Source organism: Mytilus galloprovincialis, chromosome 6, assembly GCF_965363235.1.
Source record: "Mytilus galloprovincialis chromosome 6, xbMytGall1.hap1.1, whole genome shotgun sequence".
Taxonomy (NCBI): domain Eukaryota; kingdom Metazoa; phylum Mollusca; class Bivalvia; order Mytilida; family Mytilidae; genus Mytilus; species Mytilus galloprovincialis.
In genome coordinates this window covers 19670028-19693858 of record NC_134843.1, presented here as the reverse complement: position 1 = coordinate 19693858, position 23831 = coordinate 19670028, and the positions used below count along the sequence as shown (strand labels likewise).

The 23831-nt window shown below is 33.1% G+C and overlaps 1 protein-coding gene across 1 annotated transcript in view; it reads left to right on the top strand.

The window, feature by feature from the left end:
• The first annotated feature begins 4214 nt into the window (after positions 1-4214).
• Positions 4215-23831, top strand: part of LOC143079154 (uncharacterized) — a 40689-nt gene continuing 21072 nt past the window's right edge. Inside the window, exons 1-4 of the mRNA XM_076254371.1 lie at positions 4215-4262; positions 13011-13065; positions 14208-14253; positions 16656-16837. Of these exons, the coding sequence (XP_076110486.1) occupies positions 13024-13065; positions 14208-14253; positions 16656-16837 (270 nt within the window). The 5' untranslated portion in view covers positions 4215-4262; positions 13011-13023. The remainder of the gene's footprint in view (positions 4263-13010; positions 13066-14207; positions 14254-16655; positions 16838-23831) is intronic.

The window sequence follows — 23831 nt, the reverse complement described above, 5'->3', positions numbered from 1 at the left end:
AAGGACTCTAATGTAGTTTATGTATCTAAAACAGTGGTGGAAGATCCAGATCTTTATCTTTAGTTGAAATTCCAAAGTAACATATAACAGACCTATGATTATCCAGGATGTCCTCTTTAGTAAGTGTCTTGAGGGATTATTTTGAGTTTCCAAGTGAATTGTCAATACCTTATTCATTATCAAGCAGTTTATGTAATCAGTTTTACACTCAAACACGATGTTGTTTGGTGCATTATCTGCGGAGACAACAACATATTTGTCATGGAGGTAGGACAAGTGTTTTGCAATATTTGGATTTTTAAAGATTGACATAGCATGGGTATTGATAGTCCCATTCAGTTTCTCAATTCTGATTTGTATCAACGACCTCACAGCCTTAATCCATTCGGAAAAAGTATCTACGTCTTCCCTCTCGCGCTTAGCCCATTGCCTGGCATAATTCTTGACTGAATCCATCAGTACTTTGAAGTTATATTTCCAACTGATGGATTAAGGCTTGCGATATTTTGGACCTTTGGATAACACATTTCGCAGGGAAGTGTTATTGACAATGTTGTTGAGGTCACCGGTTATAACGTGGTCAGCCGGATTATATGAGAATTTGGAACTAGCACAAGTGCACTCAGGAAGATTAGACTTGAAGTCGTCAATATTGTGATCCTGCAAAACGTGTTTGTAATTGAAATTTTTAGTTGCAATTGGTTTGGTATAAGTATAAGAAATGATTGGTACAGACTGATCTTTGAAATTAGGAGGTATTTTCGACTGAACTAATTTATGATGAAGGATGTTGCCTAAGTTGACGCCATCGATACCTTTGTTGGCAAAGGAAAGTTTTAGAAAACATCTTTTCTCTTTTTCATCTTTTCCAATGCAAACTGGTTTGAAAAGTCTGTTACTTGCAATATCAGAAATAACTCGTTTTTGAGATACAGTGCGCCATGTGAAACCCCCCTCTTTCAGTGACATAGTTCCGTAATTCAAAAAGTTTTCATCGTATTTTTACCAAAAAGTATACAAGTCGTTTGACTATCATAAGAAACAACTAAGTTGTTTTCAAGTTACGGTGCGATATCTTTACGCCGGATAGACGGACAGATGAACAGAAGGACAGCTGGACAGACAGACAGACAGACAGACAGACAGACAGATGGACGCCGGAAAATGATTGAAGCTGTATTGTTTAAAAAAAAAAGACGATTTATAAGGTTCATATATAGATATTTGTCGTTTTATATCAGTTAGTGAAAACTCTCTGAGCAGTGAGAGTTGATCACCTTATAAATAACACATAACATTTCAATGCATCTGGGAATACCAAATGCTTTATGAGTTACTGTAACGGTTATTGTTCCAAACACCTTGAAGTTCATGGTAAGTATAGTGCCCGGCTAGGATCGCGGGTTTTCGAGTGAATCGGTCGGTTTTTTTTTGTCTAGGTCGGTTTTTTCTAGTGAATACACATGCGAATACGTCAATTTACTGCTATTTCGTAAATATAAGTTTAATACATGACTAGCTATCTTATTTTGCATACTATACATGTTAAGAGCAACAAAGAAGCACAATTGCTTTGCATTTAACCAAAAAATCCAGTGTACAATATTGTCCGGTTTTTTTCGAGAGCAAGAGTGAAACCATCTGGGTTTTTTCATAACTGGTCTTTTTTTTTTAAAGAAAATTTTAATTAGAAAAGATTAATAAGTTCATAATTGTAATTAAGTAAAGGACAATATCATATATTCCCAATAAATTACCAACACATATTCATAATATGACTGCGTTGATGCAAATTAATCTTTTTAATCTAATGCAAATTTTCTGTTCGGAAATTGTTTCCAGTGTTAAATTAGAAATCTTTTCAAATCTATTTCATGCTACTTTTGTTTTTATAATTAGTATTAAGTTTTTTGCGGAGAACCCCGGAGTTTAAAAAAAGGAGTAAGAAACCTACTGGACAGCAGTGAAGAATCAGAAAAATGTTATGTAATAAATAATATTCTTCTAAATGGGTCTGCCCCCTCTTAGCCCCTCAAAAACGAAAAATCCATTGAAAAAAAACAGCAATACGCATAACCCTACCCATTTCTCTTCCTATTGACAACAATACAATTTGAATAAAATTTTATATATAATTTGCAATGAATTTGATAGTTAATCAGTTAACACATCATATGTCTCAATCCCAATTGTCTATGACTACTTTAGATTTTTAACATTACGAATATACACTGGACATGTCATTGTTTAAAAAAAATATGTCTATATTTGATAAAACTGGTTCTCTGCCAGAATTTCGTTGACTATATACACAATATAATTTTTATAATATAAATTTGTATTCAGAAAACGAAAGCTATCGGGAACAGCTATTGAAACCGTTTTCTTTTCTATACTTTTTATTTGGAAGATAGATAGTATTTCAATACTTTATGATGTGGTTATTGGTAAAAAAATCATTTGACCCTTTAGTTGTGTAACTTAATCGTACGGAAGATGCAATTAGAATGGGGATTCAAAATTATTTGTTTTCTTACTTTTCTATTTGTCTCTTTTTACAAATTATCCAAATGATAAAGTATAATCTCACAAATTTTATGAACTAAAATGCACATACATTGTTGATAAAGACGATTGAACAATTATCATGCTTAAGTGTGTCTTTACACCTTGAAATATTTTGACGTTGGGCGTACGTGATGAACAAGTAAAGGAAGGTTCAAACCACGAGACAGTTTGAAGGTTTGATAAGCATAACAACGCAGTTTGCCTCTTTTCTAATTTAAGAAAGGAGATAATATTTATTACACAACTGATGATCTTATGAAGGGTCATCAGTAATGTACTTATATCATATCTTTCATAAATGGTTGGTCTGAAAATGAACGATAGGACAACCTCTCCCAAACATATTTGAGATATGATAAGAGAAAGATCATGGGGAGGGTAGAGCGCAGGTAAACATAAACGTCTAACCCCGCCTCATAAATCAAGCCGTCTGTTTTCAAGTTGGAAATGTTTTACATTTTGTTATATCGGAGACTATTATAGATTATCGTGCGGTAGGTACATATGATTATTGCAAAAAGCAGAACAGGACAAATGGTTGCACGTTAACGTCGTTCTCTGAAAAAAAGTAAAATTACAAAAATACTGAACACCAAGGAATATTCAAACGGATAGTCCTTTGTCAATTGGAAAATTAAAAGCTAAAACGCATCGAAAGAATGGAAAATAACTGTCATATTCCTGACTTGGAACAACCATTTTCTTATGTAGCAAATATAGGATTTATACTCGTGTTGTAGCTAGCTTACCCTTTAGCTTGTATGGCAGTTGCATAGGATTCCATTATATTGACAACATTGTGTGAGCAAAACAAATAAAATAACCGGTAATACAATAAAAAAATAAGGGTGCAGCAGTCAACGTTGTGATATAATCTTAATCACTTTAAAACAAATTACTATTTCAACAAAAAAAAATAAGATGGCATATAGACACTATAGAAAAGTACACAAGCAAAAATGTAAAACAAGAATAATAAAAGACCACATCACAATAAAGCAATAGGAATTGTATAATTACCGAGGCACGTCAAAAGTATATTACCAAAAATGGACTAAACAGTTAAGTGATGGATAGTGTCAATTGGAAATCAAACCACAATTTTATAAAACAGGCCATCTGGAGGCCAGATGGGAAAGCACAAATTCTTATGTTATGACATGCACTAAGCTAGCACCTTTTTGTCCCTAAACACATAGTGAGGAAACTACGAAGGATATTTAAGATTAACGTAACATCAGCGCGTTTAGTTCTGTATATTGTTAAATAGTTTTGCACTGGGTTTTAAAATATTCAACATAAAATAATATCATTGCATTACGTGCGACACAGTTTTAAAAAGTTTTAACATAACCAACGACCATTGGACAACCGAAAATATCTTCTACTTATTCAAAATCCGAGTTTGTATTCTAATAAAAAATACTGATTTCACCGATAGCATTTTGTTGTAGAATTCTTCTCTTATACTTATCGAAAATATAGCATTTTGTCAAGTTTGATAAAATAATAAATACTCGGTCACGTAACAAGTAAACAAAAAACGAGAATATAATCATCTTTGTGTCTCGTTCATTTTTGAAAGATTACATCTTGTAATTTAGATAACCCAATTTGAAATAGATATGATAATGTTATAAATAAAGACTAGGCTTGTCAAGAACATTTATTTCTCCTTGTTGGAACAGTTTAAGGTAAGATTTTTTTTTATTGTTTTTTTTTTTTTTAAATTTTAACAATTCACGGAAGACATTTAAACATAACAGATTCATGATGATTTAAAATATTTAATTTAAGTGTTTAATTCTGTATTCTGCAGGAGGAGATTTGTATCATTCACAAAATGTAACTTAGGAGAAGATTATATAGATAGAATAAATATTATATTTGGAGAGACCAAAATTAAAAAAGAAGAATATTCTTATCTTCAAAAAGACACCAGCACGGAATAGGAACAAAATCTTCCTTGTAATTTAAATAAACCGAATATATAATATTGTAAGGCCACACAAATTAAAAAACTCCTTGTTTGACGGACCCACCCTCACCTATATTTTTCAAAACGATTTTTTTTAATATTCCCGCTTCCCGTATAGTAATCGTGTCTATTTCCCGCACCGTTTTTTTATAAACATTTAAAAAGCATATAAACATAGGTTTCTCCACCCCTTACATACATTCCCCTGCAAAATCATGCTGATTTTTGTTGTTAGAATAAAGAAAGTACGCAGAGCTTCTGAAGGAAAAGTGTTGCCTTCAACTGCAATATTGTTTTCAGGCGGAACATAGCAATCCAAACCTGTCTTTGCACCTGTTCTGAGTCAGGAGCCTGATGTTCAGTAGTTGTCGTTTGTTGGTGTGGTTCATAGGTATTTCTCCGTTTGTATATATATTATATCGTTGATTTTCCTGTTTTTATTGAATTATTGTACACTCGTCATTGTGGGGTCCTTTTTAGCATGCTGTTTTGTCTGGGTCAAAGCGCTGTGTTGAAGGCCGTACTATGACCTGTAATTGAATTATTTTTAGATACATTATCCAATTTCCAAATGAATATTTCCTTAAGGTTCATTTGGACCCTTTCGATAAAATGGCTAATTTTTCACCTCAGAATTTGGGAAAGAGGTTTGAGAACTTCCCAACAGGTAATAATTGAAATGAGCTGTATTGATTTGCATGGACAAAAGAATGACAATAGATACCTGACAATAAAGGCAACAGTAGTATACCGCTGTTCAAAACTCATAAATCCATGGACAAAAAACAAAATCGGGATAACAAACTAAAACCGAGGGAAACGCATTAAATATAAGAGGAGAACAACGACATAACACTAAAATGTAACACATATAGACAAAATCCCACGAGAATAACAAATATAACATATATATATATAACATCAAAACCAAATACATGAATTTGGGATAGACAAGTACCGTGACACGTCTTATCGCAATGTGAATTTACACTCAAAAATAAGAGAAAACAAACGACACAACGTGATAATGTAATACACACAGAAACGAACTATAATATAACAATGACCATATTCCTGACTTGGTACAGGGCATTTTTAAAGGAAAAAATGGTGGGTTGAACCTGGTTTTGTGGCATGCCAAACCTCGCACTTTTATGGCCATGTGAAATATAACATCAAAATGACAACACAGGACTACAATATAAATAAATTGGAGAACACAATTGACAAAGAATCACACGAACAACAGCCAACAAAAGGCAACAAGTTCAAAATTTTAATACGCCAGAAGTGTATTTTGTCCACACAAGACCTATGTGTGACGCACAGATACAAAAGTTTGAAAGCCGAAACGAGTACAAAGTTGAACAGCATCGAGGACCAAAAGATCAAAAAGGTTGTGCCAAAAACGGCAAGGGTGATTTGAACTGTGTACCTGTGTGGACCATATCAAGTGAAACTTAACTGTTTGTTAAAACTTTTCAAGATGCACAAGTTTGTCTGTGCTCAGAGTTAATTTTGAAGTGAACACATTTTAGCCAAAGGGTTCACATGAACCTTACACGAGGGAGTGTCCCTCAGACAAGGGGTTACTTTACTGTTGTAGAAAAGAAAAGAGAAAAAGTGAGATTTTTTAACAGACAGGGGCGGAAATTCATCAAATTTGGAACATTTTTTTCTAAAAGAGGGGTCCCTTTGTTATATATATATATATATATAGATATAGATATGTAAGAAATATGACTTCATATTTTTGGACATGTTTTGACCATATAATAAAGGCAATAGTAGTATACCGCTGTTCAAAACTCGTAAATCTATGGACAAAAAACAAAATCGGGCTAATAAACTAAAACTGAGGGAAACGCATTAAATATAAGAGGAGAACAACGACACAACATTAAAATGTAACACACACAGAAACGGACTAAGCATTAGACAAAATCCGACGAGAATAACAAATACCAGATAAATGTTTAGTTCATAGGGAAAAGGTTCTTCAAATAATATCAATATGTGCCCTTTTGTACTAAAAAGTGGTTTTTACAAAATGAAATTACTGAATATCACTTGAAATGTACCTCTCATAAAAAAGAGCTATTACATTGAGAGCTTACTTATCATTTGAGGGGTTGTTCCCAACCTGATTATGACTAGGATGGAGAATTGTCTCATTGGCACTCATACCACATCTTATTATATACAAAGTGACAAAGAACTAAAATGAGACTCATGACACCAAAACGACAGCGACACAGACAACTAACATATAATACAAAACACTAAAATGTACGTATATACACTCATCAACAAAAAGCTCGATCCCAAATTGATTTCATTCAATTATTTTTTTGTAAGCAGGAAAAAAAAACCATTCATAAATTATAGAAATGTGAAATTACAAGTGGTAAATAAAGTTTTATAACATGTTAGTTTGGTAAATATTGTCAAAACCTATTATTTTATGTTTATAAAAACAATTATAATCGCTCGCCTTTTCTTTTCAAGCTTCGCTCTTTATTTAGATTTTCTAATCGCTTGCTCGCCCAAATTTTTTGGAGTCGAAAAATCCGTAGAACAAGAAATTAAATTGGTGTGGCCCAATGACAGTTAATTTTCTCTCGAACGTCATTTGTTCAATACTGCTCTTGGTTTTTTTTTTTTTTTTTAATTTACAACGTTTTACACCAGCAAAAAAAAAAAAGAAAATTACATATTCACATTGTAATCCTTAATTCTTATAAAAAAAAAACATGAGAGTCCTGCATAAAGTAATCATTTCGTCGTCTGCAATTAGAGAATAATAAATATTGTTATATTGAAATAGCTCAATAAGCATGTTTGACAATCTGATAAGTGACATATTAACAAATCAGATTTATTCAAACATTCTAAGATATATAGTATTTCATTGTATGCATATATATACCAATTTTTATTTCTTAGTCTCTTGTATTTTGTTTCTTTTCAACAAAAATTGTCTGTGTTATTTTGAAATTGTCGGAGCACAAAAGATGCTTAGGATCGTTTATTAATTAGTTTCTTCATATTCTGACATCAAAATCCTCCAATGAAACAATGTTAGTTTATGCTTTTGAAGGCATATAGCATTCATTCAAAACAACTATAAAATGTTCTTTTTTTAAGCTCCTCTGTTCGGAATTTTATATTGGCGCTTCGTAAGATTTAGTGCAAATGTATTTTTTGGGATTTTATTTGTATCTTGATAAAATATTTAAACATTTTCGTTTTTCTCTGAAACGACAAATTTTTTTTTTATCCATCTATGAATGGTATACTTCTGTTTTCGGAACAAAAGATCGATCAAAGCTATTTTGTTCTTCCCCTCGACACCTCACAAACAGAAAAACAAGCAAAAAACAAATAAATAAATGAAAAACAAAAACAAGCAAAATTTTTTTTTTTTTAAAATCAACAAACAGAGACTACGAGGGAAAATCATCCTTTAAAGTATTTGAAAGCACTGTGAAGGCGTCTACCATCTTCTGATTTATTTTTAAGAATCCTTGAATACAAGCTTGTCAAAAATGTGAAATCAGAATGTTAATAATCGGTAAATTGGGAAAACGAAACATAGTCTATAAATATATATCTCCTATAAAGAATGCAGTTTATATTACAGAGTATACCTGAAGCTTTTATTCAGTGGACTTTTCTGATTTGTTTGACAACTGCTTCTTGTATATTGATACTTTTAACTACGACTAAATTATGTTTTCTTTCGCACGACAACGCTGCATTATTGTTGTTGTAAACCACCAGATGGTTCTGTGAATAAAGTTGAAATGTCTGATTCCAAAGTTTAGATGACAATCTTAAAATCATTGTTCCATTTAATTTTCAAAAACAGCATGTACACCAAACATATGAATATAATGAATTAAAGTAATGATCCTTGTTATTGTTATCAACCACAATAAGATTTATTTTTTGCAAATAGTAACAGGTCCGTTTGCAAAGCCTAGATCACAAACATAGATTCAGACTTACTAAGTCGTGTCATGTTCAGTACCTTCGAATACCTTGAAAGAGTTTTAAAGATACATGATATCACTGTTGTCCACTCTAAGAGATGAGTCACAAATTTGATTGGAATGTCTGCCTATAAGGTTAATGTTATCGCGACAGACTCAAAACTTTTGAATGTCATTGATTATATTGATATGCTTGATTTTATTGTTGCCTAACACATGATAGTGCACTGCAAATTGAATTGAGAATGCCTGTCTGCTTAGTCAGTATAGTATGATCATAACAAAAGAGGACTCCAACAGCTTTTAAGTCATTTTAGTTGCATACAGTAATGTATAAAAGTTGACATGCTGACCTTTATAAATTGTATCTACATATTTTTTTCTGATTTTTTTTTCTCTAACACGTTCCATATTATATACACACAGTTTTGTTTCATCATAGTTCTGATAGATGTTCAAACCGAATTATGAATTGATATTCCTAAATAGTGAACTATTTTGCCTTAATTTATGACTGTTTGTTTAGTGTAGTTTTGCTTTATTGTCATACTAATAATCGCTTGTAATAGACAGTTGACCATGATAAAGATTTATTTAGTATTAAACAAACACTAAAACATAAAACAGTTTTTATCAAAAAGGTGTTCAGAAAATGTTGATGACGCCCAAAAAAAGAAATGTTAAGCCATTCAATACATACACAGGTAGATAGCATAGGTCCAAGAGCAAGGGAACTGATTGTATTATCAATATTTTTATCAGTATGTTTTATTACTGATATATGAGGTTCCCGCAGGGTCAAAAACAACCTACGACCTCAGGGCTTTTTAGGGGCGACTTCCGACCTGATGGCCTTCTAAAAACCACCTGCGACCTGTAAAATTTAGAAATGGAAAAAACGACCTCCGACTTTACCCACGCTAAAAACGACCTTGCCATTTCGGGCGCGAAGTTTTCCTTTGCGGTCTTTTGTCGCCATATCGGTTATCGAAAGATCGGCAAAACAGCGCGTTATTTACAGCTGGTTCTCTGTCTCAGCCTATTTCCTCCGAGTTGTTTCTCAGAGAATTTTGTCGGAAATATACCAAGAACTAGATCGGAAAGAGCAATCGGCTGGCATCATAACCAATTAGGATGGTAGATCTGATAAAATACAATGCCCAAATCACATGTCTGTTTTCAAACATAAACTGCTGACTGTTGGTCGTACCAACCATGGTCAGCCATACTGTTTTTCTGGCCATTTGTAACACTTTTGTCAACTTTATTATACTTCACTACACGCAATAGAGAAGCATTACACGGTTGGGTATCCGTTCGTACTTCCATTTGTCTGGCCGTCCCATGGTGGTATCCAGATGAAACTTGATAAATAACGGATCAAAAAAGATTTATTTCATTTGTTTACAATTGTTTAGCACTATGAAATACAAGTTATTATAAGTCCGATTTTCATCTTAAATCAACATGCAGTTGTCAAATAATCAATTTTGAACTTTTTGTGACCCTTTTTGTATCTATAGTCGGTTAAAAGTCTTAGTTTCTATTTAAGAGCATGATAAGCTATCAAAATGTCATGTTATGATAATTTTTTGGACCAGTTTTGTTTCTTTAAATTTTTTTAAATTGGTCTGGGCTATTGCTTCCTATACACTATGGGTGATGGTCATCACTAGCGCATAGCGCACTAGCTACTAGCGTCTCTGTGTGTGCTCCAAAAAGACAAATGTTTCCAAGTAATGTTGATGATCAGTTTTATGTTTTATGTCCCGACAACATTCGGTCTGTTCGTCCATCCGTTCGTTCGTCAGTTACACTTTGGTTTACCTTAGCGTTTAAGATATTTCCTAAAAAGTTTCAAGTCGAATCTTCATGAAATTATGTACCGTACTCTTTTTTTTCATCATGATATGGACTAACAACTGTTTGAAAATGGGGGAGTTCCATCGAAAATGGAAATAAGTGCCGAGCGGGACACCGCTGTCTTCAAGACAGCGGGACACCACTGTCTTCAAGACATTTCCTTGTTGCCATCAGCCTACCTATAGATATGTTCAAAGTATTTCAGTGGGTAAATCCAGCTCTACATCCCTGGTGATTTTATAAGAGTTCTTTGAACTTTCACAATATGAATATAAAGGGTCAAAAGTACTCTTCTTTATTTACTGCAAGATCATCAAACATATTGTTACCAGCCACATTATGAAACACGCAGAGGCAAACAACATCCTTTATCCACTACAACATGGATTTCGTAGTAAACGATCCTGCGAGACGCAACTCTTAGAATTCATTGATGACCTGACAAAGAACCTTGAATTGGGAAAACAGTCTGAATTACTGATAAATAAAGGCAACAGTAGTATACCGCTGTTCAAAACTCATAAATCTATGGACAAAAAACAAAATCGGGGTAACAAACTAAAACCGAGGGAAGAGATTTATCAAAAGCATTCGGCAAGGTATCCCATGTCAACATATATTTGTTCCATCTGACAGAAGTTCCACTGGAAACTTTGTTACAAACAATGTCATAATACCAATTCCTGTTGGAACAAATATTCTATACCATTTATTCCGTTAGGAACATATACTGTAATATTTATTCCTGCGGAAATAATATTCCAGATTATTTATTCCTGTGGAAATACATTGTAATATTCCAGAATATTTATTCCTTTTGGAACTTATATTATGAAGGAACTTCTATTCCGTGACACCCATAGCATACTCTTACATAAACTCAATCACTATGGAATCAGGAGAATGACCAACAGCTGGATAGAAGAATTCCTGACAAATAGACCCAAGTAGTATTTGTTGAGGTTGAACAGTCAGACAGAACAAAGGTAGAATCTGGAGTTCCACAGGGTCAGAGCAAGACCCTAGTCAACATTTCGTCTCTTGATGACACAGTAGTATACCTAATCATCGCTTCAGATACTGATTGCTGACAACTACAGTCAGACATAGATAAACTGGCACTATGGAAGGAAAAGTGGAAGATATATCACCCGGAAAAGTGTCGCGTGCTGACTGTCTCTAGAAAGAAAAAGCCGATTAAATGGGATTACATTTTACATGACCATGTCCTAAAACATGAACCTGGGCTGCACCATCACAAGCGAACTAGACTGGAAAGAATACTTCAACAAATTACCAGCAAAGACAACAGAAGCCTTGGTTTCCTCCACAGAAACCTACAAATCGACGCTAAAAGCATTAACGAGCAAGCATACAAAACTCTAGTAAGGCCCCAACTAGAATACGCTACAACAGTATGGGACCCATATCATCAAAAACATATTGACCAAATTGAAAAAGTTCAAAGGAGGTCTGCGCGATACGTCACCAAGCGCCATAGAAACAGATCAAGTGTCACAGACATGATTAACGAATTGGGTTGGAAAAGTCTCAGAGAACGAAACAGAGAAGCCAGACTCGCAATGATGTACAAGATCGTCAACGACAAAGTAGCCATCAGCAAATGCATGTAACCCCAAAGATCAACTAGAATATCCAAACATATACAACAACATGGATACATGGTACAAATAGGAACCAAAGACTGCAGTAAATGGTCCTCCTTTGTGAACACCACCAAAGACTGGAACAAGCTGTCCCCTGAGATCGCCACAGCACAGCCATTTGAGACTTTCAAATCTCAAATGACCAACCTTACAAACTTAAGAGGATCTTTTGTTTTTATCCTGTTTTTAACCGTGCAGCCACAATTTGCCAGTTTATTCAGAAAGTTGAATGTGGGCAGTATATGGAAACAGAAAAATATTTGATTACTAGTAGTTAAATACTGAATGTTTGGTTGAAACTACTGTTCTGAAAAATCGAAAAGTTCAAGTCCTGTTTTGGTCTCAATATGGAAAAGAATGGATATGGGTTAATGGCACGAAAACATCACATATTGATCATTAAATGTAAAAAAAAAATAATCTAAAGCTGACGACACAAACTTTAATAGAGCAGGAACTGCCCACTTACAGACAGCCATCTCTGGATGGTCAAAACAAAACAAGAACAACGGAACCCAAAGGCACAGCAAAATGTCCAAATATCGTATTTGAAACTAAAAGGTTTAATCAGGATTATATATGACCCTGGTTTAATAACACAAGAATCGACACAACAAGGACTTGAATGAATCCTTTAAATATAAAAACGACTTCCGTCCTCTATGTTGGAAAAAAACGACCTGCGACCTGAACGTTTCCCTGAAAAACGACCTTGCAACAATTTGAAAAACGACCTTGCGACCTGAGGGGGGTACCCTGTGGGAGCCTCATATATTATGTACGTTCTTCTTATCATTCACACATATTAGTTATACTCTGTATTGTTTATTTTGTCGATAATCATTGCAGTTAATTTGTACGTGAACTACATTTTGAAAAGAATTAATCATATTAATTATCTCGTTAGCCATTCATGTTCAAAACCTTTTTTTTTAACAGTCAATAAAAGATCATGTGTGCTCTAAAGACTACAATTAAGACACTGTTGTGCTTGGTAAGATATTCGACTTATATTCATTATTAATCAGCTAATTATTACGAATAACAAATCTTAGAAAAGCAATGTCAGCAAACATAATAAGAACACAAAAATCAAAAGCTCATACACATCAAACGAATGCAAAACAACTATCATATTCTTGACTCAGTAAAGGCATTTCAATGTTAAGAAAATTTCTAGTACCACTGCCCTAAATTTTACGAGAAATGATCAACATCATTTTTTAATTCTGAACTTACAGATTTATCATCTTTGTTCATGATGGCTAAAATCTAAATAGAGAACAGTTTTGCGATATATCGCTAAATATCGCGATCGGATACTTTTTATCCCAAGACAATTATCCCGGTGTTTGAGAGGGATATCCATATGCAAAGAAAATATAGCTTAAAAATTAATTTTTGTTCAAAAATGTTTGTCGATGCAGAATAAATATAAAAATGTGAGAGATATAATAGGATCTTTTTTTTTGATTGAAGATTAATTCACAGGATATGCCTTCGGTAATTTTTTGGGAATTATGTTCGACCAATTGATGACGATGACAACGCCGGCTCCGTGTTATAGGTCGTACTTCGACTTTTAACTGTGAACTTTGCATGTATTGCAACTTGGATGGGACTCATTACAACAAATATTCTTATATGTATAGATAAGCATAGATACTATTGCACTATATGTGTAAAATCATAAATAGAAATAATTATTAGGGCATACCTTTTATAATTTAATATATATAGAAAAATCAGATGAGTTCATGTTGATCACACGAACTTCATTAATTTGTGATATTTGATTTCAATTTAAAACAGATTTGTATAGATCATATTCATTTATTGATTGATATTTTGAAAAGAAATACAGAAAGATACAATTCATTTATAATGGTTATATGTTGTATATGGGTATTCTTTTATGAACACTTGAGTGAAAATACCTAATTGCTGAAGTATTATTTGTAATTCATTGATTTCATATGTATGCTCTTTTTTTTTGGTTCTATCTTTCTATATTATTTTGTGTAGCATACATAGCCGTTGTTTAACGTTAGCACTGTTTATAACTGAATTAGAATTTCAATTTTAGCCTCTTTTATAAAGAACTAATATTATGATTTATTCAATTATGTTTTGAAGGTGCTCTTAGAAATAAGTCGACAAGAAACGCCGCAGTATTCATATGGTATGTTTATAATTTTACAAAATAATCAAATTATAAGACTAATTACTAGTTACCCTAGAATGATCATCTAGTTACATAACCTTCCTACCACGATGTTTCTCATCAACTTAGTTGGTAAATGTAGGGTTTGCATTTGAGTAAATATCGACAATGCAATGTCCCATATAGGAACTCCTTTTACGGCTAAAACTGTACCACTTTTACTATGCATGGACAAAAATATATCCTAGAATGGAAAGTTAATATGTACTACTATTTTTTTCAAAGGGCAAAATATATGGCTGTGCGGCTTATTTTTAACGTTTATATGCCCAGAACCTCTTAGAGTTTCAACTTACACGAAAATTCTCAACAAGCCCTACCTTGACTGCAGGATTACCACAGATTTCAATAAAAGCAAAACGCATATGGATATTTATTGTAACATCCCCAAGTTATGTCACTGTGAGATGAAACATAGAGATCATTAACAAAAATTGAATTATCTATGAATATTTTTTATCTACCCAAAATAGGCGTGGTTTGCGAAAGGGCTATATTTACAAAGTGCAAACTAAACAAACATTTATTCAAATAGAAAATTCTGTAAAACACCTTTTCTCACATTAATACTTTTTTATCAGAACTGTAGCCTTAAAGATATTTCTGCATATACTCAAGTTTTCATTTACTGTACATTTTATACCCCTCCCCTGTTTCGGTCTTTTAAAGAAATTGAAAACAAGACTTAATTTATTGCCAGCTTGCCCTATTTGCATGTTTTCTGACATTAAATGCCCATAACCTCTTTAAAACTGTTCTGATAACAATTTGAATGCATTTCAAAACACTGTAAATGTAATGTTTAGCAGTCAATCATTCCAATATTCAAGATTATATAAATGATCCAATCCTGCCTCTGTCTCCAGTCCACATCTTACTGCATGCTTATTTGTCAATGAAAGTTCACAATTTCTGCCTCAAATGGTCGTTTAGAATTCTTCTCACAACAAAAGTATTTTTAACCATATATCTGACATAATTTAGCTAAAATACGAAATATAAGGGTTAAAATAAAGCCATATTTGCAATAGTTACATTTAAGCAGATACCAGTCTGATGTAATCATTCATTTAAAATTTTATAAAAATAACTGCTAACACCTGATTTTGAATTACTTCCAAGCACAGTTATTGTTTTCTATATAAAGGCCTTTAAAATCATAAAATCATAGCATTTACAAGTTAATTTATTTGTTTTATGACCCAGGGGTAGGCAGAATATAAAGCTGTGCGGCATATTTTGATCTATGTTTTGACCTTTGAATAAAATAGAAGTTCATTTCAACTTTTAATTCTATGATATAATTGTTCACGAAACTTCATAGTAAAAGTGTCACAGTTTTAGCCGTAAAAGGAATTCCTATGGGAAATGGCATTGGCTATATTTACAAAAATGCAACCTATAGATTTTGAACACTTTCTAAACACTTCAGTGTTTACTTTAGTAGATTTAAAAAGTTTATGTAAACAAATTGTACTGATTTAGTCATGAAAGACGCTCAAATTCAAGCTAAAATATTACAAATCTATCAAATATTCCACAAGATGTCATTTTTCAGATTTTTTTTGTCGAAGTTGAAAGTGGTCGCATCCGTGTTCAGTCTCAACCTTTATATATGTTATGTAGTATATCATTACAGCTTACTAGTACATTATGATATCAAGAATCAACACAAATGCGACCACTTCCATTTAAAACAAAAACCGTCTAAAAGTTAACTCGAATGCTAAAATTGTGAAGATTTCCGTAATTTAGCATGACTTAATGGTGCTAGTACCCGATACATGTGCATTGTATTGTAAAATAGCCAATATTTTAGTAACAGAAGTGTTCTACTTTCCAAAAAATATCTTAAGGTTTACATTTTAATAATTCAGTAAAACTGCTATATTTTGGGGCCAAAACAAGGTTTTACTGGGCCTACTCCTTTTTCAATTTTGTGAATTGATATTTAAGCCGACAGTCGATGTTCCAATAGGTACTAATTTTGCACAGCAAGAGACCTATATTTTTGTAATCTGTATGTTACTTTTCACAATGGACCCCTTCCCTCAAAATGTTCGAATAGTGTTGCAATCTGAAGTTTGACAACGCAACTGTATTTCTTATGAATACACGAATTACTGAAGATTAAGAAAACATGAACTTGAAAGATAAATTGTGATTTGTTTAACTTCATTTTTAGTTACAGGTTGTGTAATAACCATTTGGAGTAGTTTATATTGATAATGGTTTTAATTTTCCTTTTCTTTTTAATTTTCTGCTTGGCTAAGTATACATGTTTGTGTTTGTTTGTTTGTTTGTTTGTTTTTCACCTTAATTTATAGGCATTTGGATTTCTGATAACTTTTACTTTACAGAATGTAAAGAAAATGGAGACCTTGTGTTACATGGTTTCTCTTTAGACTCGTTTATTCAGTTGGAGTCGGTCAATAGTATGACTTTTGGCACAGATGACAACTGTACTACCAGTACATACAGTTCAGATAAATATGGCCACATTTCTATTCCAAAAGAGTGCATAAATGGGACGGATGTAACGGTAAGACAGTCTTAAGACAATTGAATTTGACACTTTCCTCGATAATCGTTTTATTTGAGTCTTTAAAACGAATTAACAACTACTGTAAATTCAGAAATTATTGGGAGGTTTTTATCATTGCAAATAACGCGACTAGATAATAAGAACTCGCATTTTGATATCTGATACTTTTATCTAAAGGCATATTTTCCTTAAATTGCAATAATTAATAATGCAGTTTTGTCCATTTTTGAAAAATTGCAATAATTAATACACGCAATAATTTTCAAATTTACAATAAATCGAACATACATGTACACACCCAGATTTCTACTCACTAATATTTGCCTCCCCGTTACACATATTGATTGTTTCAATCATGAAAACTCTATCTTTTGTAGCAATTTAACCGCTGTCGTGGTTGATTTTTGAGACAGGCATTATTGTGATATTATCTGCAAACTGTTCACTTTCCAAAATAATACCTTAATATTACCCATTTGATAAACTCTCACAACAATCAATCAACATTCAATCATTTTCCTACACATTTTGAAGTTTACATATTTGGACTCTTGATATATACTTTTATCATATACTTATAGAAAATAATATAATTGTACCCCATGATAAAACTTATTTGTACATATATTTATTCATTTAATTTGAAGAATAGGCTTAGCCGTGTGATATGACTTTTTTTATCAACTGCTTTCGGTTTATATCAACTGCTTCTGGTTATTATTGAATGCTTTGCTCTAACGTTATTGGGTGACATTTCGACATCATTCGTCAAATTCCAGAAAATATACCTCACTGGTATCGTTCTTAGTGTAAAACATAACAACGTTGGACACAAAAAATCTATTAGGAAGTAGGAATATATATTATTAAAAAATGCATAACAAATTTTACAACAAAGTTTTAAAAAAATAGTTTTTGTCTGTATGTCTTCTGTTGAATTTAATGATAAAAAGAACATAACATGCCATTTTTCATATCCGACCCCTTGTCAGCCCATGGTCAAAGTCCTCCCTCGAGCCTATCGGCTCTCGGGCTGATAAGGGGTCTGATATGAATTTTGCCATTTTATAATCTATATTTGTCGTTGTCAATCACATTGACCTCTCATTATATTTATAACACTGTGTTATGTTTACTCTAGAAATGTGAATTAAAGATAGAAGAAAAAAATATATATGACGGAAATGGCTTGAGCTTATAAATTATTGTTCTTTTGTATATAAATTTATAGGGCAAAAACCGACTTATTGATTAACACCCTAGAAGGAATTCTTCTTCACGATTTGCTCATTACCAACTTCAGATGAAGTGTATGTAACTACTTATAAAAAAATGTATGATGCGACATTGTACGTATTTAGCATCCTTTATGACTGTCAAATACAGCTGATCTGCTGGTTCATCTGCATGCAATCATATATAAATACTATGTTTAAACCATTGATCAAGTCGAAGAGAAAGGTCACCGATATTTTACTGAGTCTGCATACATATCATTCGTTGTAACTGAAAAGTATCACAAATTCATCTTTACCCCTGCCCCTCCATCGATGTACTGACATGAAAGAAACGACTGGTCCATCATGTGAAGCAGGATCGGTTTAAATGGCGCTATTTAACTGTGCACTTAAGTTAAGATAAGAAAACTATTTGAAAATGTAACTGATTTAAAATAAAAGTTCAAATAATAACTATCATCAGTACGTCAATTATTTATGAGTAAGTTCATGTCCGCAGTTTCTGATGCATGAGTATTGGTAATTCAATGATTAACATCTAACACAAGAGCTTGATAAAAATTGCAAACAAACATTATGATATTTTGACAAACATAAGTATAAAACCACATAATTGCAAACGTAGTTTTGTGAGAAAAAAAAACCCGATTGAAATGTATATTACATAAGTTTAACGGTCACAATCAAGTTGGCTAAGCTACTCGATGTATCTCTGTCAACACAGAAATGACATGTTTTCGCGTTTTAAAAATCATAAAATCTTCTGATCCAAACATAACCGATTTTGATATTATGACTTTAATAGTATGAATGAGCATATCGAGGCAAGCGTACATAGCTGGAGTCGCTTACCCTGTAGACACTCCTTGGTTCGTTCTTTGTGGAGATTTTCAGATATCCGTTATTTTCGTTTTTTATACCTATATTTGTATTTACTAATGGATCTATGCCATTTTTCTACGTATAATGTCCACAGGGTAAAATCAACCCATCAACAAGTAAACTGAGAAATATACAGAACTCCGAGGAAAAGTCAAAACGGAGATTGACTTATCAAATAGCAAAATTTAAAGCTCAAAGCTCAAAGATATCAATCGAATAGAAAACAACTGTCATTATCTGATTTGGTATAGGTATTTCCTAATGAACAATATTGTTGATTAAATCTGGTTTTATAGCTCGCTAAACCTCTAACTTGTATGACAGTCGCATACAATTCCATACAACCATGAGTTAGCAAAATAAAGGTTTCAAATTAGTTTCATCTGGGCTTCCACTAAATATTCTATAACTAAAATTGAGAATGGAATTGTGTCAAAGAGACAACAACCCGACAATGGAGCAGACAGCAGCCGAAGTCCACCAATGGGTCTTCAATGCAGCGAGAAACTCCCACACTCGGAGGAGTCCTTTTGCTATTTCCTTTTGATAACTGGTCGATTTGAGCTGTTTTCCTCTTATAGTTGTTGTTTTTCCTCCGGTTTTAGTTTGTAACCCGGATTAGTTTTCTCTCAATCGATTTATGACTTTTGAACAGCAGTATACTACTGTTGCCTTTATTTCAACATGTAGCTAGCTAAACCTCCCACTTGTATGCCAGTCGTGTATAAGTCCTTTATATTCAAAACAATGTGTGATCAAACAAATAGACAAGGAATATGAATAATATAAGTATAACTACCTCTCACTTCAGTATGAACATTTTCCATAAGTTACAATAGTTATCAAAGGTACCAGGATTATACTTTAGTACGCCAGACGCGCGTTTCGTCTACATAAGACTCATCAGTGACGCTCATATCAAACTATTTATAAAGTCAAACATGTACAAAGTTACAATTTTCACGAAGTGAAAGAAATGGCTCAATGTAATCACAATCAGGAATTTTATACATTATCATAATTATGTTGATTAATCATACAGTCTCTTTCGCCATGACCTGTTTCTGCATATATGCCTTTTTTAAATTATCATATAGTCCGTCCCTCTAATAAACAGGGATTTTGACATTTCCGTCATCTTTCTCATTTACTTTAGTTATCAATCTATGAATGTTTGTTAGTATTTTGAATGTAATTTTAAAAATACTATCAATTAAGAATGTTCACAGCTTGTACATGTTTTTTAAGATAATATAAATATCTCAAAATTCACTTATTGCCTTAAGTGAAAACATCAGACTTCAGGAAATAAGCTAAATGCCTGATAATTTCAGGCAATAAATTTAATGCCTAGGCGTTAGCTTAAGCTTATTGGCTTGAATTTAACAATGTTAGATCTCTAAATTTACGAACTCGAATTTTTTCTTGGCCGGGATTTGAATTCATATTCATGAGATATCGTGGCACCAAATCGCCTTGTACTATATGCGACGCGCTAGACCACTCGATCACCTTTGCTCTACAATAAAAAAAAATGTTTTAGTCTCCATGATGTTACCTTTCCTTGTCAGTGTTTATCTAGCGTCCTTACACAGAATATGATATATAAGGCATGACGATAGAATGTTTACAGAAGTACGTCTAATAAAGGGCTGCGCTTTAGCGCATGATACGCCCGTTGTTTGAAAGACGACGGGCGTATAAAAATGGCAAAAAAAGACTACAATGACAATGAGGAGCAGCAAGAAGATAACAGGGAAAGTGAAGATGGTGAAAGTGACTCTACTGAAAGTTATGTTCTAAATGAGGAAGTAGGTGATGAAAGTAAGGATTTCATTGACGACGGGCGTATAAAAATGGCAAAAAAGACTACAATGACAATGAGGAGCAGCAAGAACATAACAGGGAAAGTGAAGATGGTGAAAGTGACTCTACTGAAAGTTATGATCTAAATGAGGAAGTAGGTGATGAAAGTAAGGATTTCATTGATGATGAAGATAAAGATTTCATTGATGATGAGGAGGCCTCTTCTGAGAATGAAAATGAGGATTTTTCTGATGATGAGGACAGTGATTACAGTGAAGAAGACACTGATGATTAAACCTAGTTCAGCTTTTCAATATTTAGCATAAACAAGAATGTGTCCAAAGTACACGGATGCCCCACTCGCACTATCCTTTTCCATGTTCCTTGGACCGTGAAATTGGGTAATTCTCTAATTTGGCATTAAAATTAGAAAGATCATATCCTAAGCAACAAGTGTACTAAGTATCAAGTTGATTGGACTTCAGCTTCATCAAAAACTACCTTGACCAAAAATTTTGACCTGAAACTCCCACTTTCATTTTCTATGTTCAGTGGACCGTGAAATTGGGGTCAAAAGTCTAATTTGGCTTAAAAATTAGAAAGATCATCTCATAAGCAACAAGTGTACTAAGTGTCAAGTTGATTGGACTTCAGCTTCATCAAAAACTACCTTGACCAAAAACTTTAACCTGGACGGACGGACGGAAGAACGGAGCCACAGACCAGAAAACATAATGCCCCTCTACTATCGTAGGTGGGGCATAAAAACAAATATCATTAACATTGGCATATAACATAGAAGTCTGCAATGCAATATAAGGAAAGTGATATATGATTATGGGTTTTAGTAATTCTATGACTGATTTCCAAATTTTATAGTAGTTTGAAAGAAGGTAATTTTCTTGGGGTATATTGCTCATAGTTAGATTCTGTTGAACACAGTAAGGAATCCATACTAAATTATACAAAGAAGTATGCAAAAGTTGTTCAAATGGTGCTTAATATGGTGGATAACGATTATTACCTTTTTATTGTTTAGAATATTCACAAGATGATCATATTGATAAATGTTTAGGAGACTTGATTTCCTTATTTTTTTTCATAAAATGACACCCTTTAACATTTAAGGAATATTTAGTCACATGTTAGGATTTTCATGTTGTCACTTGTTCACTTATTATGTGCTATTGTAGACTAGTTATGTTTTATAACATTTTTTATTGCGCTCAACCCTTCCACCGAAACCGAAACTTAGCTATATAGCACAATGCCTTTTTTAAATTATCATATAGTCCGTCCCTCTAATAAACAGGGATTTTGACATTTCCGTCATCTTTCTCATTTACTTTAGTTATCAATCTATGAATGTTTGTTAGTATTTTGAATGTAATTTAAAAAATACTATCAATTAAGAATGTTCACAGCTTGTACATGTTTTTTAAGATAATATAAATATCTCAAAATTCACTTATTGCCTTAAGTGAAAACATCAGACTTCAGGAAATAAGCTAAATGCCTGATAATTTCAGGCAATAAATTTAATGCCTAGGCGTTAGCTTAAGCTTATTGGCTTGAATTTAACAATGTTAGATCTCTAAATTTACGAACTCGAATTTTTTCTTGGCCGGGATTTGAATTCATATTCATGAGATATCGTGGCACCAAATCGCCTTGTACTATATGCGACGCGCTAGACCACTCGATCACCTTTGCTCTACAATAAAAAAAAATGTTTTAGTCTCCATGATGTTACCTTTCCTTGTCAGTTTTTATCTAGCGTCCTTACACAGAATATGATATATAAGGCATGACGATAGAATGTTTACAGAAGTACGTCTAATAAAGGGCTGCGCTTTAGCGCATGATACGCCCGTTGTTTGAAAGACGACGGGCGTATAAAAATGGCAAAAAAAGACTACAATGACAATGAGGAGCAGCAAGAAGATAACAGGGAAAGTGAAGATGGTGAAAGTGACTCTACTGAAAGTTATGTTCTAAATGAGGAAGTAGGTGATGAAAGTAAGGATTTCATTGACGACGGGCGTATAAAAATGGCAAAAAAGACTACAATGACAATGAGGAGCAGCAAGAACATAACAGGGAAAGTGAAGATGGTGAAAGTGACTCTACTGAAAGTTATGATCTAAATGAGGAAGTAGGTGATGAAAGTAAGGATTTCATTGATGATGAAGATAAAGATTTCATTGATGATGAGGAGGCCTCTTCTGAGAATGAAAATGAGGATTTTTCTGATGATGAGGACAGTGATTACAGTGAAGAAGACACTGATGATTAAACCTAGTTCAGCTTTTCAATATTTAGCATAAACAAGAATGTGTCCAAAGTACACGGATGCCCCACTCGCACTATCCTTTTCCATGTTCCTTGGACCGTGAAATTGGGTAATTCTCTAATTTGGCATTAAAATTAGAAAGATCATATCCTAAGCAACAAGTGTACTAAGTATCAAGTTGATTGGACTTCAGCTTCATCAAAAACTACCTTGACCAAACATTTTAACCTGAAACTCCCACTTTCATTTTCTATGTTCAGTGGACCGTGAAATTGGGGTCAAAAGTCTAATTTGGCTTAAAAATTAGAAAGATCATCTCATAAGCAACAAGTGTACTAAGTGTCAAGTTGATTGGACTTCAGCTTCATCAAAAACTACCTTGACCAAAAACTTTAACCTGGACGGACGAACGGAACCACAGACGGACGGAAGAACGGAGCCACAGACCAGAAAACATAATGCCCCTCTACTATCGTAGGTGGGGCATAAAAACAAATATCATTAACATTGGCATATAACATAGAAGTCTGCAATGCAATATAAGGAAAGTGATATATGATTATGGGTTTTAGTAATTCTATGACTGATTTCCAAATTTTATAGTAGTTTGAAAGAAGGTAATTTCCTTGGGGTATATTGCTCATAGTTAGATTCTGTTGAACACAGTGAGGAATCCATACTAAATTATACAAAGAAGTATGCAAAAGTTGTTCAAATGGTGCTTAATATGGTGGATAACGATTATTACCTTTTTATTGTTTAGAATATTCAC